At 39.1% G+C, this 14,641-nt stretch overlaps 1 protein-coding gene across 2 annotated transcripts in view; it reads right to left on the bottom strand.

Moving 5' to 3' along the window:
* Positions 1-373: 373 nt before the first annotated feature.
* Positions 374-14,641, bottom strand: part of Rab6a (RAB6A, member RAS oncogene family) — a 70,235-nt gene continuing 55,967 nt past the window's right edge. For both annotated transcript variants that reach the window (XM_017803067.2, XM_008852717.3), the window contains exons 7-8: positions 5,474-5,540; positions 374-2,526 (exon numbers count right to left, since the gene is read on the bottom strand). In XM_017803067.2, the coding sequence (XP_017658556.1) occupies positions 2,462-2,526; positions 5,474-5,540 (132 nt within the window). In that variant the 3' untranslated portion in view covers positions 374-2,461. The remainder of the gene's footprint in view (positions 2,527-5,473; positions 5,541-14,641) is intronic.

The raw sequence follows: 14,641 nt of genomic DNA, 5'->3' as shown, positions 1-14,641 counted from the left end.
TTCTACTTCCTCAATAACTGAAAAGAATTCTGACTCACCCATGGTTTTTGTTCACATTTGTTCTTGCTCCCTTTATACCTAGGGAGGGAGGAAGAAGCATATGCTAATTCAACACAATGGTAGGAATGGGAAACCAAGTCAGTAATTGTTGTCTTTTGTGTTTTATTTATATATTTTGACAGCAAGACTGTCTTTGTTAAAATCTGGACTAACACACTCCTTCAGTAGCTAAATAAAAAGACCAAGATTAAAAAAGCAGCACACTGGTTACTTTCAAAGATAACATAAAGAGTCAAATGCAACAGTGTAGAAAGACAATCACTCCTTTTCAGAAATCACAACTTCTTTCAAATAAAGAATATGACCCATCTGCTGTATTGAACTGATATTTATTTCAGGACATGCCATGTCAAAATAAAACAAAAGAGTCAATCTTTGCTTTTAACAACAATATTGTATTATAAATGCACTTTACAACTCCATCCCATTTTTTGAGTATAAGTTACAGGGTATGTGGGCTAATGATTATCTGAAAGCATTTCTCTATTCAGATCCATAATCCAAGTGCTCTCTGAATATTACAAGGTGACAGTAAGTGAGAAGTGAAGGAGGAAGAGGAAGAGGGGAATAAGGTTTTCCCAGTTAAGGATTTTGTTGCAATGAGGAAGTGAGGAATATGAAGTTATTTTGTTTTTTCATCTTTATATAACTGTGTTAAGTAATGCTTACAACATAAATTCAGCAGGTTCTTCTGCGCTATAACCCAGAGTTTTCCCCCTGCAAACAATGTATTTACAGATGTGTTTATTAACTTACACAGCAATCTCACAATAACTAGTAAAGATTAAAGGGTGCACTCCTAGTATATTTGTTTGCAATGTTTTAAGGGAAATACATATTGCCATGGTGATGAAGCTCTAAATAGATTCAAAACACCTAAAATATTGAAAGTTAAAAAAAGGCAAAAGAAATAAATAAGACCAAAGACAAAGATTAGTTGTACCTTAAATACAAAAACCAAACCACTAAGTAACTAACCTATTTATACAGATCTAATATAAAGCAAAAACAGCCCGAAAGACCCAACATTTAAAAAATGCTAAAAAATAAGGCATAAATCTGCATAATATTGACATTATTTGCATTCTCTTTCCCTCTTAATGCATGCTTTCTCTGATCTGCCTCTAGGGCTTATAAGGAAATCCTTTCCATCTTCAAATTTGACCTAATGTCCAGAGCAGAGTGTTTGCCATTCTGTGAGGATTCTTTTGTTGGTAAGCTTTAGATACCATTATTTCTACTATATATAGTTTTCATCATGTTGTCAAATTTTAATTCTTATGCTGGCTCTTAAAGGAAATTGACTTTTACAATGCCTTGTCTACATAGCATTTTTTAAAAAGAAAACCCAAGTGAAATCTATTGCTTAAAAGGTGTTATTGATTTAAAACAAAAAATATTTTGACAATTTAAAAATCTGGGGAGATACTGTTCATTAGAACTATGAAGACTTCACCATGAAGAAATAAATACTAAAACCAGTTCTAAAGCACTTGGTTATTTTTCTCTCTCAGAGTCTAATAAAGCTCATGTGAAAGGGTCATCTGTTTTCATCAGAAATGTATTTCGTTCCTTTACTTTTAAGTACTCAGTAAGTTCATCAGGAGTCATTTGGAAGATAAACAGAACCCTTTCCTCATTCAAGCACTGCCCACCATGATAGCAATAGTTGAGTTCTGACCTCAGAGAAGGTCTAAGTAATTCATATCAGTGCTCAAGAAAGATTTTAGAGCCAGGTGGATCTCTGTGAGATTGAGACTAGCCTGGTTTACATAGCAAGTGCCAAGTCAGTTGGGGCTATAGGGAGACCCTGTCTCAGAAAGGACCCCGCCCCGCCCCCCCACCCCCCAAAAAATTTGGACATTTTGGCTCATGGTCTGGAGCAAATGGTATCTGTAGAATCTATGGATAATTCCAACAAGCTTGGCTGGACTGCTGTTTGCTACCTCTTGTTTGTTTTGTGGGAGGGTATGAACAGGGGAGGGGAGAAGGAAGAAGTGAGGAAAGCTGGAAGGTAGCAAGAAGGTAGGCATATGCTGCTATGAACACATTGTTCCTTAAGCAAGCCACACTCATACTGCTGAGATTTTCACCATTTTAAAGTACATTATCGTAACATTAAAAAAAGGAAAAAATGTTAAGAATATGTATCTAATCTTCAAAGTTATCACTGGAATATGCTGGAATTGTTTGGCTTTTTAAAAAATATAAATAATGACACTGACTTTTTTGTGCTTGTGAAGCTAATAGATCATCTCCACGAGACAGGCAGCAATGATGAATTGCAATACGTTATTACTGAAGGGAAAAGGTTCAAGCCAATATTCACACTGCAGTCAATGAAAGAGTACGGGGGCCAAAGCAGTGAGCTTCTGGAGAAGGGATAAAGATACCAGGGGGATTAACAGGAACAGCCTCCTTCATTGATTGGTTGCTCTTGAGGCTTTTCCAGTTTTATGTCAATCACTGAAACAAAAGTTAAGGAGTTATAAATGGGAAAGTACAATTCTGCCTTATTGAACTCTGACATCTCTGGCAAGCCCCTTGTATTTCTATTTAACTTCAGAACCTACTCAGATAGCTACTTAGATAGCTACCTACAACACAGGTGATCAAATGGAATAAGCTTATTTATATCTATTATATACAAGACTCTGAATGAAAATACGAACCCTACTCACCAGACTCTAAGAGAATTATTCTATAAGAGCAAAAACTATTTAAGAAAATGATATTCCTTACAGAATTATAAGTAATGAATCTGACAATACCTGTGCTGGGCAGCTTTAGTGTCAACTGACACACCTGGGTTGAGGGAACCTCAATTGGGGAATTTCCTCTATTGGACTGGCCTGTGGCCATGTCTGTGGGACATTTTCTTGATTGTTGAGTGATGTGGGAGGGCCCAGCCCACTGTGGGTAGTGCCACCCCTGGGCAGGTGGGCCTGTGTTGGATAAGAGAGCAAGCTGAGCAGGGGCCAGGGGAGCAAGCCAGTAAGCAGTGTTCCTCCATGGTCTGTGCTCTAGCTCCTGCCTCCAGGTTTCTGCCCTGAGTTCCTATCTTGGGCTCCCTGATGAACTGTGACCTGGGAGATGTAAGATAAATAAACCCTTTCCTCCCCAAGTTGGTATTGGTCAGAGTGTTTTGTCACAGCAATGGAGAAACAAACCAGGACAATACCCTAACAAAAGAATTCAAGTAAGAGGAAGATTAATGTTACTTCAACTCAGTAGACTATATTATGCCAAGGGGCTGGAAAGGTGGCCCAGAGGTTAAGCACATTGACTGCTCTTCCCACATGGCAGCTAACAACTGTGTGTAACTCCAGTTCCAGGGGAACTGCATGGCATGGATGCACTTAACACACATGCAGACAATGCACTCATACACATAAAAAATAAAAAAGTAATAATAAAAAAGAATATATTATATCATTAAAAGTAAAAGACCTGGGTCAGGTGTGATGGCACACAACTTTAATCCTAGCACTCAGGAGGCAGAGACAGGTGGATCTCTGTGAGATTCAGACCAGCCTGGCCTACACCTACATGGTAAATTCTAGGTTGCTGGGGCTACAGAGAGACCTTATTTCAAAAAGAGCACTGGCCCGGGCCCCAAAGTAAAAGACTTGGGAAATATAAAACATTTAGAATAACTGAATACAGTATCATGAAACTTTAATAATGTCTTCATACTGAAAAACCCTAGATGATAATTATAATGAAGACCCTCAGAAGCCATTGATCATTAGACATGTTTATGTACTGTTTCTAAATGAAGAGGCTACTATACAGTTCCATTCTGAGTTACTTCCTGTGTCAATTAAAGAAAGTAGGAAAAGAGAATATGATATACTTTGGGGGAAAATCCCAAAGGACCTAAAACTGAAGAATCAGGCGGGTTGTGTTGGGATACTCCTTTAATCTCAGCACTTGGGAGGCAGAGGCAGGCAGATCTCTGTGAGTTTGAGGTCAGCCTGGTCTACATAGTAAATTTCAGGTCAGTTGGGATTACAGCAGAGACACTGTCTCAAAAACAAAAACAAAACAGCAACAAAAAACAAGGGGGGGGGCAAATCAGGAGACTGGCATTATAAGAATTTTCTGCTTATTAAAAGCAAGTGATAGAGCTAGAGGTATGTTTCAGGAGTTAAGAATGCTTGCTGCTCTTCCAGAGGACACAAGTTTAGATTCTAGTATCCATGCCGGACAGCTCACAACCACTTGTAACTTCAGCTCCAAGGGATCTGACACCCTCTTCTCACTGCCATGCGTACCTGAACATACATCTATACCCACACATAAATAAAAATCCTTAAAAGGAGGGAGGAGGGAAGAGATGGCACCGAGGCTAAAAGCACTGACTGCTCTTGAAGACCCAGGTTCAGTTCCCAGCACCCACATGGTAGCTAACAACTGTATGTAACTCCAGTTCCAGGGGATCTGACACCCTCTTCTGGCCTCTGTGGGCAATGCATGTATGTGGTGCACTTATATACAAGCAAAATACTCATAATACATTAAAAAATAAATTTTTTTTTCCCCTCTTTTTGAAGCAGGGTCTCCCTGTAGCCCCAGCTGTCCCGGAACTCACTATGTAGACCATGCTGGCCTTGAACTCACAGAGATCCACCTGCCTCTGTCTCACAAGTGCTGGGACTACAGGTGTGTGCTACCACGCCTGGATTTACATTTTTTTTTTTTTAAATTAAAAAATGGAGCAAATCAGGGTGGGGTTGCAGCTCATCTGGCAAAGTGCTTGCCAAGTAGGCAGAAAGCCCTAGGTTCAATCCCCAGTACTATATAAAGAATATGCTGGTTGCCGGCACACATCCAGAAGTTAGTTGGAAGGTGAAGGATCAGAAATTTGGGGCCAGCCTGGGACCCACAAAAAAAACTGCAAGTTAGCAAGCAAAATCTGAATTATTATAGTAAGGAGTCCACGAAGGGTGCATTTGTATAATAAGATTTAATTTGCTATAGAAATCTTTTGTGTTTCTGTGCATCTAAGCCACCAATTCCTTGATGTTGAAAGCAATAGGGCAATATTCATTAGCCAACTGTGACAGCCAATTTTGATTGTCAACTTTACTGAACTTACAACATCTAGGAGATAAACCTCTGGGAATGTCTGAGGTAGGAAGCTCCACACTGGATATGGGTGGCATCATTCTATTGCTGGGGTCCTGGAGAGCAACACGCCAGTATTCATCTCTCCTTCCTGCCTACAGATGCAATGTGACCAGCTGCCTCATGCTTCCAGTGGACTATACATCAAACTGTGAGCCCAAACAAACCCTTCTATATTTTGTCAGGTGTTTTGTCCCAGAACAAGTAATTAATAAATCATCAAAGTATGGCTCCAAAAAGTAGTAGTGGCAGTAACATTTTCTGCAAGAAACAAAAAGGATACTGTCTTCTCTGCTTCGATCCTGTGTGCTTTCCATTCCAGGTAAAGCTGCTGCAACACGTCGGAAAAGCTGTGGGAACAAGAAAGTATCAAGATGGATGACCACAGGATGGCAAATTAGAGGATATAGCTTTTAGTTCTTCTTCACTCAACACCAAAAAGGCATATTAAGACAGTCAAGATAATTGATAAAAAAGATTATTCAAGATCACACACACACACACACACACACACACTCTCTCTCTCTCTCTCTCTCTCAACATTAGCACAGCAAAACATATGAAGTATGTTGTAGAACCGAAGCAATACACAGTAATAGAATGATAAGGCAAGAGAAGTGCTGCTTTTCACATACACTGGGTCTGCAGGACTAAGAGAGGCCATAGCAGAGTGCAGGGGTCTGAGGGAACTATCCAGAAAGGACTTACACCCTCATTCCCCGCCATGCCAGAATCCCAAACACTGAGGCTTCAGAGACCAATGGCTCCAACTTTCCCCTCCTCCACACAGCCAGACGGATCTGAGAACTTTACCTTTCAACTCAGTATAGCTATAGCATAAATTCATCTCATAAGTACACGTTTTATTTCTTATTTTCTATTATTTAACTTCCATTCTTGCATGTGTGTCTCACAATGGCTTTGTTGTGTTTGTATTTTACTAAGTTAGGCTTTAGGACTGCTTGGTGGGTTTGTTTGTTTTTTTTTGTCTTTTTGAGACAGGGTCTCCCTGTAGTCCCAGGGGCCCAGAACTCACTATATAGACCAGGTTGGCCTTGAACACATAGAGCTCTGTCTACCTCTGCTTCCCAATCAAGTGCTGGGATTAAAGATGCGCAACACCACGCCTGGCTGACTGGTCTTCTACCAGGTTTACTATAAGGCATTCTTTACTATTCAGCCACATCTTATATACTGCCCCCCCTCATTTCTATGTATTTTCTTCTTCTTCCCTCATTCCTCTTCTTTTTCATCTTTTTTTTTTTTTGGTTTGAGACCAGCATGGTCTACAGATACATCTATAGTTAAATGATATCTAAATTTACATACCTCAATTTTAAAAATCCCCTTTCCAGAGTTTATCTAATGCTTAATCCTTATTCTTATATCTTATCTACTCCCCTCACACTACTTATTAACTAAAATCTGAATATATTCCATACTATTCTTGATCATTGCCTATCCTCTAACAGTGAAGCCAAGGAGGCTACTGTTATTAATTGATTAGTGTAACATCTACATAGTTCTCACAGTTAATAGCCTACTCACAGTGGCTAGAGAGATGGCTCAGCAATTAAGAGCACTGACTACTTTTTCAAAGGACCCGAGCTCGATTCCCAGAACCCACATGGTGGCTAAGAACCATCCTTAACTCCAGTTCCAGGGGATCGATGCTCTCTTCTAACCTCTGTGGCATTGCAGGACACGGGTGCATGCACATACATGCAGGCAATAGACTTGTACACATTGAAAAAAAAAAATCCTACTTGGCCGGGCCTGGTGGCACTTGACTTTAATCCCAGCACTTGGGAGGCAGAGGCAGGTGGATCTTTGTGAGTTCCAGGCCAGCCTGGTCTACATAGTGAGTTCTAGGACACACACCAGCTAAAAAAAATTCCCAACGTAGCAATAAGAAACACGAAAAACCAAGACAACACAATGCCTCCCAAAATTATTAATTCTACAGTGATAGCATCTAGCAAGAATGGGCTACATGGAATCCCAGCGAGCGCAATATAGTATGTTCAAAGACACAGACAGCTGAACAAACTAAGGTGATAGATAACACGAATGAATGTGTCAACAAAGGAAACTACCAAAGAAAATTCAATCTGGAATGCTAGAAATAAAAAAACACAGTAAGTAAAAAACAAACAAACTGTGAGGCCAGGTGTGGTGGCTCATCCCCTTAATCCCTGCACTTGGAAGGCAGAGGCAGGCAGATCTCTTTGAGTTCAAGGCCAGCCTGGTTTACATAGTGAGTTCTAGGCCAGCTGGAACTACAGGGAGATCCTGTCTCAAAAAGACCAAAACAAACAAACACACCCACAAAAACCCCACAAAGCAAAAAAAACCACCTCCACCTCACTCTGTGGTGTGCCTCAGTACTACAACAGATTGAGGACAGAATTATCTGTGCTTGAAGACAAGGTCAAAAAACTAAAACAATCAAAAAAGGATAAGGATAAAATAAGAAGGTACAAGCAGGAATTGTAAGATATACACGACACTCTGAAAAACAAATTCTACAAGTTAGAGGCATAGATGAAGGAGAATAATCTAGTTCTAAAAGCATAGAAAACATCTTCAAAAGATTCATAACACCCAAAAAGAAACAAAAAAAAAGAAAAAGAATTATAACAAAATTTCCCAGAGTTAGGAAAAGAGATGCCAAACCAGACACAGGAGGTATTAGGATACTAAACAAAGATCAGGGAAGATCCTCATCTTCATACTAGAGTCAAAAAACTAAACACAGAATATACTGAAAGTAGCAAGAAAGAAACATCCAGTCGAATATAAAGGCAGGCCCATTAGAGCAACATTTGTCAAGTGAAACTTTAAAAGCCAGGAAGGTCTAGAACTATGTAGTTCAAGTTCTAAAAGATAATACTGCCAACTAAGAGTACAATACCCAGCAAAGCCATATGCCATAAGTTGAGGAAAAATAAAAACTTTCCATGATAAAATAGACAAAAGGATTTTATACCCACTAAACCACCTCTACAGAAGATGCTTGAAGGACTCTTTCAGACTAAGAGAGAAAATCATCCATGAAACCAGGAAAGAAAACATGCTAGAACAGTTACACAAGAGAGGAAGGAGGGGGGAAACACTACCTAAAACAATCAACAAATGGCAGGAATCAATACATACCTTTCAATAACAATTCTGAATATTAATGGTCTTAATTCCCAACCAAAGGCAGACTAGTAAATTGGATCAAAAAGCAGGAACTATTTACTGCCTGTAATAAATGCCCCTCACCACAAAAGACAGACACTACTTTAGGACAAAAGGATGGAAAAAGGTGTTCCAAGCAAATGGACCTAGGAAACACGCAAGTATTGCTGTTTTGACATCAGACAAAAGACTTTAAACCAAAACCAGGGAGAAAAGATAGTCACTTCATAATGACAGCAAGTCTTGATAAATATTGGGAAATCAAAATAACTCCTTGTAGTCTATCTGTTCACAATGGTATAAGACTACAAATCAACAGTAAAAGGAACCCTAGAGCATATACAAATTCATGGAAATTAACACACAGCTAAACAATGAATAGGTCCTTGAAGAAATCAAGAAAGAAGTAAAAATATTCCTAGAATCAAATGAAAATGAAAACATAACATACCAAACCCTTGGGATACAATGAAAGCAGTCTCTAGAGGGAAATTTATAGCTCTAGAGCATTAAGGAATCAGAAAGCTGGAGAGATGGCTCGCAGTTAATCAGTACTTGCTGCTTTTGCAGAGGACCCGGGTTCAATTCCCAGCACCCACATGGCGGCTAATAACAACCGGCAGTAATTCCAGTTCCAGGGGATCCAACAACCTCTTCTGACCTCTACAGGCATTGCACGACATGGGTGCACTTGCATACATTCAGACAATACACTCACACAAAAAGAAACCAGGCCTCAAATAGGTACTTAATGACACACCTTAAAGCTTTGGAAAAAGAACAAGCCAAACTCTAAATCAGTAGACTGATCAGGGAGGAAATTAATAAAATGGAAGAAACAATAATAAACAATATTTTTTTAAAAAATCAATGAAATAAAGAGTTCTTAGAAAAGATAAACAATATAGATAAACTTTAGACAAACTCACCAACAAAAAGACAGAGAAGACTCCAACTAATGAAATTAGGAATGAAAAGGGAGTCATTACAACAAAATTTCTAATGAATTTCAGAAAATTATTAGGTCTTACCTAAAAAAAAAAATTCCACTAAATTGGAAAATCTACAAGAAATGGATGAATTTCTAGATGCATATGACCTACCATAATTAATGATGAGACAAACCATTTAAAAAGATCTATAACAAGCAGTGAGACTGAAGCACTAAAAAAAAAGTCCAGGCCCAAATGGATTCATTGATGCATTTTACCAGACTTTCAAAGAACTAACACCAATGCTTCTCAACCTGTTCCAGAAATAGAAAAGACAAGCTTTTAGCCAGCATATTACATGGAGAAAACTTAAAACATTACCACTAAAAAGCAGGAAAAAGACAAAGACTGCCCACTATCGCTCCTCTTAATACAATACTGGCCAGTCTTAGCTAGACCAGTAAGACAAGAAAAAGCAAATAAAAGGAATACAAATAGGAAAAGAAGTCGAAGTATCTCTACTTGCAGATGATAGAATTCTATCATTAAGACACCCTAAAGATTCCACCAGAAAACTCTTAGAACTGATGAACACTTTGAACAAAGTTGTAGGCTATAAAATTAACAGACAAAAACCAGTAGCATTCTTATGTAGCAATTACAAACATACTGAAAAAATAAATCAGGGTTAACAATCCCATTCGCAATAGCCCACAAAAAACAAAAAAACAGAATGCCCCCCCCTCCCCAAAAATCCTTGGAATAACCCTAACCAAAGATGCAAAAGACCTCTATAATGAAAACTTCAAAACAGGGCTGAAGAGGTGGCTCAGCAGTTAAGAGCACTGGCTACACTTGCTGAGGACCTCGGTTCGATTCCCAGTAACCCTTATGATGACTAACAACCAACCATAAACTCCAGTTCCAGGGGCTCTGACGCTGTCTTCTGACTTCATGACTAGGGTGCACCTACCTACATGCAGGCAATACACGCATACACATAAAATTTAGCAGGCGGATCTCTGTAGTTCAAGGCCAGCCTGGTCTACAAAGTGAGTTTACAGGCCAGCTGGGACTACTGGGAGACCCTGTCTCAAAAAGACCAAAAAAAAAAAGAAAGAAAAGAAACCTTCAAAACACTGAAGAGGGGTTGGAGAGATGGCTCAGCAGTTAAAAGCATTGGCTGCTTTTGCAGAGGACCCAGGTTTGGTTTTCAGCACCCACAGGGCATCTAAAAACCACTGGTTAACTCCAGTTCCAACACCCTTTTCTGACCTGTGGGCACTGCATACATGCAGGTAAAACACCCAAACATAAAATTTTTAAAATATTTTTTAAAAATTGAAGAAAAAAATTAAAGCACTAGAAAATAGAAAGATCTGCCATACTCATGGATTGATAGGATTAATATTGTGAAAATGGCCATCCTATCAAAAGCAATCGATAGATTCAATGGAATGCCAATAAAAATTCCAGTTAACACTCTTCAAAGAAATAGAAAAGCGACCTTAAAATTCGAATGGGGGCCTGGAGAGATAGCTTAGCAGTTAAGAGCACTGGCTGCTATTGTAGAGAAGCTGGGTTTGGCTCCCAGCACCCACATGGTGGCTAACAATTATCCATAACTCCAGTTCCAGGGGATCTGATGGCCTCTTCTGACCTCTATGGGCACTGCACGACACAGGTTTACTTATATACATGTGGGCAACACACTCATATACACATAAATTTTTTTTTAAAAAATTAAAAAATTTCAAATGGAAGGCCAAGCATGGTAGATTAAGATACACCATTAATCCCAGTGGTTGGGTGGCACAGATAGGCAGATCTCTCTGAGTTCAAGGTCAATGTAGCATGTTCCAGGCCAGTCAGGGCTACGGAGTGAAACCCTGTCTCAAAAGCAGTAACAAAAAAATCCAACAAAACAAAAAACCCCAAACAAAGAAATGGAAGCACAAAAGACCTAGGATAGCAAAAGTAATCCTGAACAAAAAGAATAATTTTGGAGGTATTATCATATCTGATTTCAAGTTATACTACAAAGCTATAGTAATAAAAACAGCATGATACTGATATAAAAATAATCATGCAGGTCAATGGAATAAAATAAGGCCACACAACAGCACCTAATTTTTAAAAATTTTATGTGTACGAGTGTTTTGCCTACATGTCTATAGGTACACTATGTGCATTCAATGCCCACAGAGGCCAGAAGAGGGTGTCCGATTCTCTGGAACAGGAGTTATAGATAGCTGTCACATAGATGCTGGGAACCTAATGCTGGGTCCTCTGTAAGAGCAGCCAGTGTTCTCAACTGCTGTACCCATCTCCAGTCCCAGCCACTTTAGCACAGGTGCTAAAAATAGACATTAGAAAAAAGCACCGTCAACAAACGGTGCTGAGAAAAACTGGATGTCTACACGTAGAAGAATGAAACTTGGTCCTTATCTCTCACCCTACACAAAACAACCCCAAATGGATTAAGGACCTCAAAATAGGACATGAAACTCTGAAACTGCTAGAGGAAAAAAAACAGGGAGTATCTCCCTACAACTTATTGGTCAGGGAGGTCCCAAACGTCATTCGAAGTACACTATTACTAGTGTTCTTGATTGCCCACCATAAGCTGATGGTAAAACAACACACACACTTTGGTTGAAGAATACAGAGAAATCAATCTGGAACTGATTGGAAAACTTCCCTACTGGCTAGCTTTTGAGAAGGTGCTATACTGGTTGCTGGGGGAGAAAAGATATCAATGGTCCTACTCAGGGCTGCACCCTGTATGCTATAATACTGACCTGCCAGGCAAGATGTACTCACTGTTGCACAATGGCATGACTTTCTGATTGGATTTGAGGTCTGCTCCACAGGAGGAAATTCATGCCTAGTACTGTACCCGCCAAAACACCCAAGGCCTGGGGAGGTCACAGGCCATAAAAGGGAACCCATTATTGCTGTTTTGTTAAATGGTCATGTTGTCAACTTGCCCTCTAAATATTTATGTTTAATTGGGTAGGACAGGTCTATCTGGATTAATATGAACACAGTTTCAAATAAAAACATTCTAGATACTAGAATGTTACAATGATGATTACAAAAGCTGCTGCTCTTGTGAACAAAGGTAACAAAAAACTTACAAAAGCTGACTGATTAAACATTATCTGCATGTTTTAGATTAACTTTCAAAAAAAATTATGCCCTTTAAAAAATATTTAATTTAAAAGTTTATGTGAGCCAGGCATGGTGGCACACGCCTTTAATCCCAGCACTCCAGAGGCAGAGGCAGGCGGATCTCTGTAAGTTCAAAGTCAGCTGGGTCTACAAAGTGAGTTCCAGGACAGCTAGGGCTACAGGGAGACCCTGTTTCAAAAAGACCAAAAAAAAAAAAAAGAAGTTTATGTGTTATGGTGTCTGTGTGTGTGGGTCTGTGCATGTGTGACTGTGGGCACCTGCAGATGCCAGAAGAGGCACTGAATCCCTTGGAACTGGAGTTATAGGGGCTGTGAGCTGCCTGATAGTTTTCTGTCATTTTCCCTGTCTTTTGGAAGAGTAGCAAGCACTCCTTTTTTTTTTTTTTTTTTTTTTAAATCTTTTTGAAACAGGGTCTCCCTATAGCCCCAGCTGGCCTGGAATTCACTATGTAGACCAGGCTGGCCTTGAACTCAAGAGATCTGCTTATCTGTGCCTCCCAGGTGCTGGGATTAAAGGCAGGCACCACCATCACCACACTCAGCCGCAAGCACTCTTAATAGCTAAAACATCTCTCTAGTGCCTACCCCTTTAAAAAAATATTTTTATTCTCTGAGAACTTTATATAATGTATTTTGATCATAGTCCCCCCGTCCCAACTCCTCCCAAATCCAGCCCCAACGCACATCTACCCAATTTCCCAGTTTTTTGTTTTTCGCCATCCCCTTTTTAAGCCAGAAAAGGTCAGTGTAATTTTAATTAATACAAAGTAAGGTAATTCAGCCTGGTATGGTATGTACCTTTATTCTAGCACCCGGAGGTAGTGGCAGGGGATTGCTTTGAGCAGCCTTTTCTACAAAGTAAGTTCCAGGCCAGCTGGGGCTACAGGGAAACCCTGTCTCAAAAAAAACCAAAAAAAAAAAAAAAAAAAAAAAGCACCAGAAAAACTCCAATACCTATTAATCATCTTTGATTCAGTTACCAAAATGCAGAATATGAAACAAAACATATTTAACAGAAAATATGAAAGCAAACACATTGGTGTTCCTGCAACCAACATTTCTGCTGAAAATAACTACTTGGTATTTCAAACAGCAGTAAGTACTATAACTGATGTTGTGGCACTATTTCAAACTTTGATAGTGTTTCTAGATAAAATTTTAGATCTATTTCTGTATCTCAGAAATTTACTCTATACAGAAATACTGTTTTGGCTCTATTTTTAATATTTGCCCACCTAGGCAAATGTATATGCAGTACAATTCTGATTTCAGTAGAAATGAGGGCAGGGAGAAAGACCTATAATTTTTAAAAATTTAAGACTACTTCTTAAAAACAATGTATTTGTTGACATTTCAAAGCAAAATATTAAAAAAATCAGCAAGCCATTTCCCTACATGACAGGAATGTATTTCCTATGATTTTATCCCATTATTTAATTGTGTTTTAAAAAGATCTTAATCCTCTTCTGGTTTTATTTTCTCATTCAAGGAGTGCTAAGATTTTTCTTTTTCTACTGAATTATATAAGCTAACAAAGTATAGTCTCTCAATAATGAAATAAAACCCTAGCAAGCCACTATAATATTCCTCGTAAGATGAAAAACATGACCACAACTGGTCACAAACAGACACTCTATGAATTGCCCAGGCCTAAGTGACACATCTACAACGCAACCTCTATACCTAACGCACATGGAACATAGAAAAGGGGTAATGAAGACAACACTAATGAATCTCTCAATTTTCATTAATGAAGATACCTCATGCAACAGAGGGCTAAAACAGAGATTAAGAGTCTGTAGATTGATGGTCCTTGGACAGGACTCCTATTTATTAAACTTTACCCACCTAGGGCTCAGGGACCATCGTGGACGAGAGGAAGGAAAGACTGTAAGAGCCAGGGAGGAGGTATATGACCATATGGAAATAGAGCCCTACAATTTCTTGGGACCCTGCTCATATGGCAATGGTGTCAACATACAAGAGTCCTATGCAAACTAAGACAGACTAAAACCCAGCATAGAACTGCGGAAATAAACAGCAGACTCCAATCTTAGCTGAAGAAACATTGGCAACTGATTACTGCTAGGTGAGGAAGAGCTGATCTTCCTAAAACAAGGGACTCTAGAAAGGCTGACTAGA

This window comes from Nannospalax galili, unplaced genomic scaffold (genome assembly GCF_000622305.1).
Source record: "Nannospalax galili isolate Female #2095 unplaced genomic scaffold, S.galili_v1.0 scaffold686, whole genome shotgun sequence".
Lineage (NCBI taxonomy): Eukaryota > Metazoa > Chordata > Mammalia > Rodentia > Spalacidae > Nannospalax > Nannospalax galili.
The sequence above is the reverse complement of the archived record's forward strand: the minus strand, read 5'-3'. Positions and strand labels throughout refer to the sequence as shown.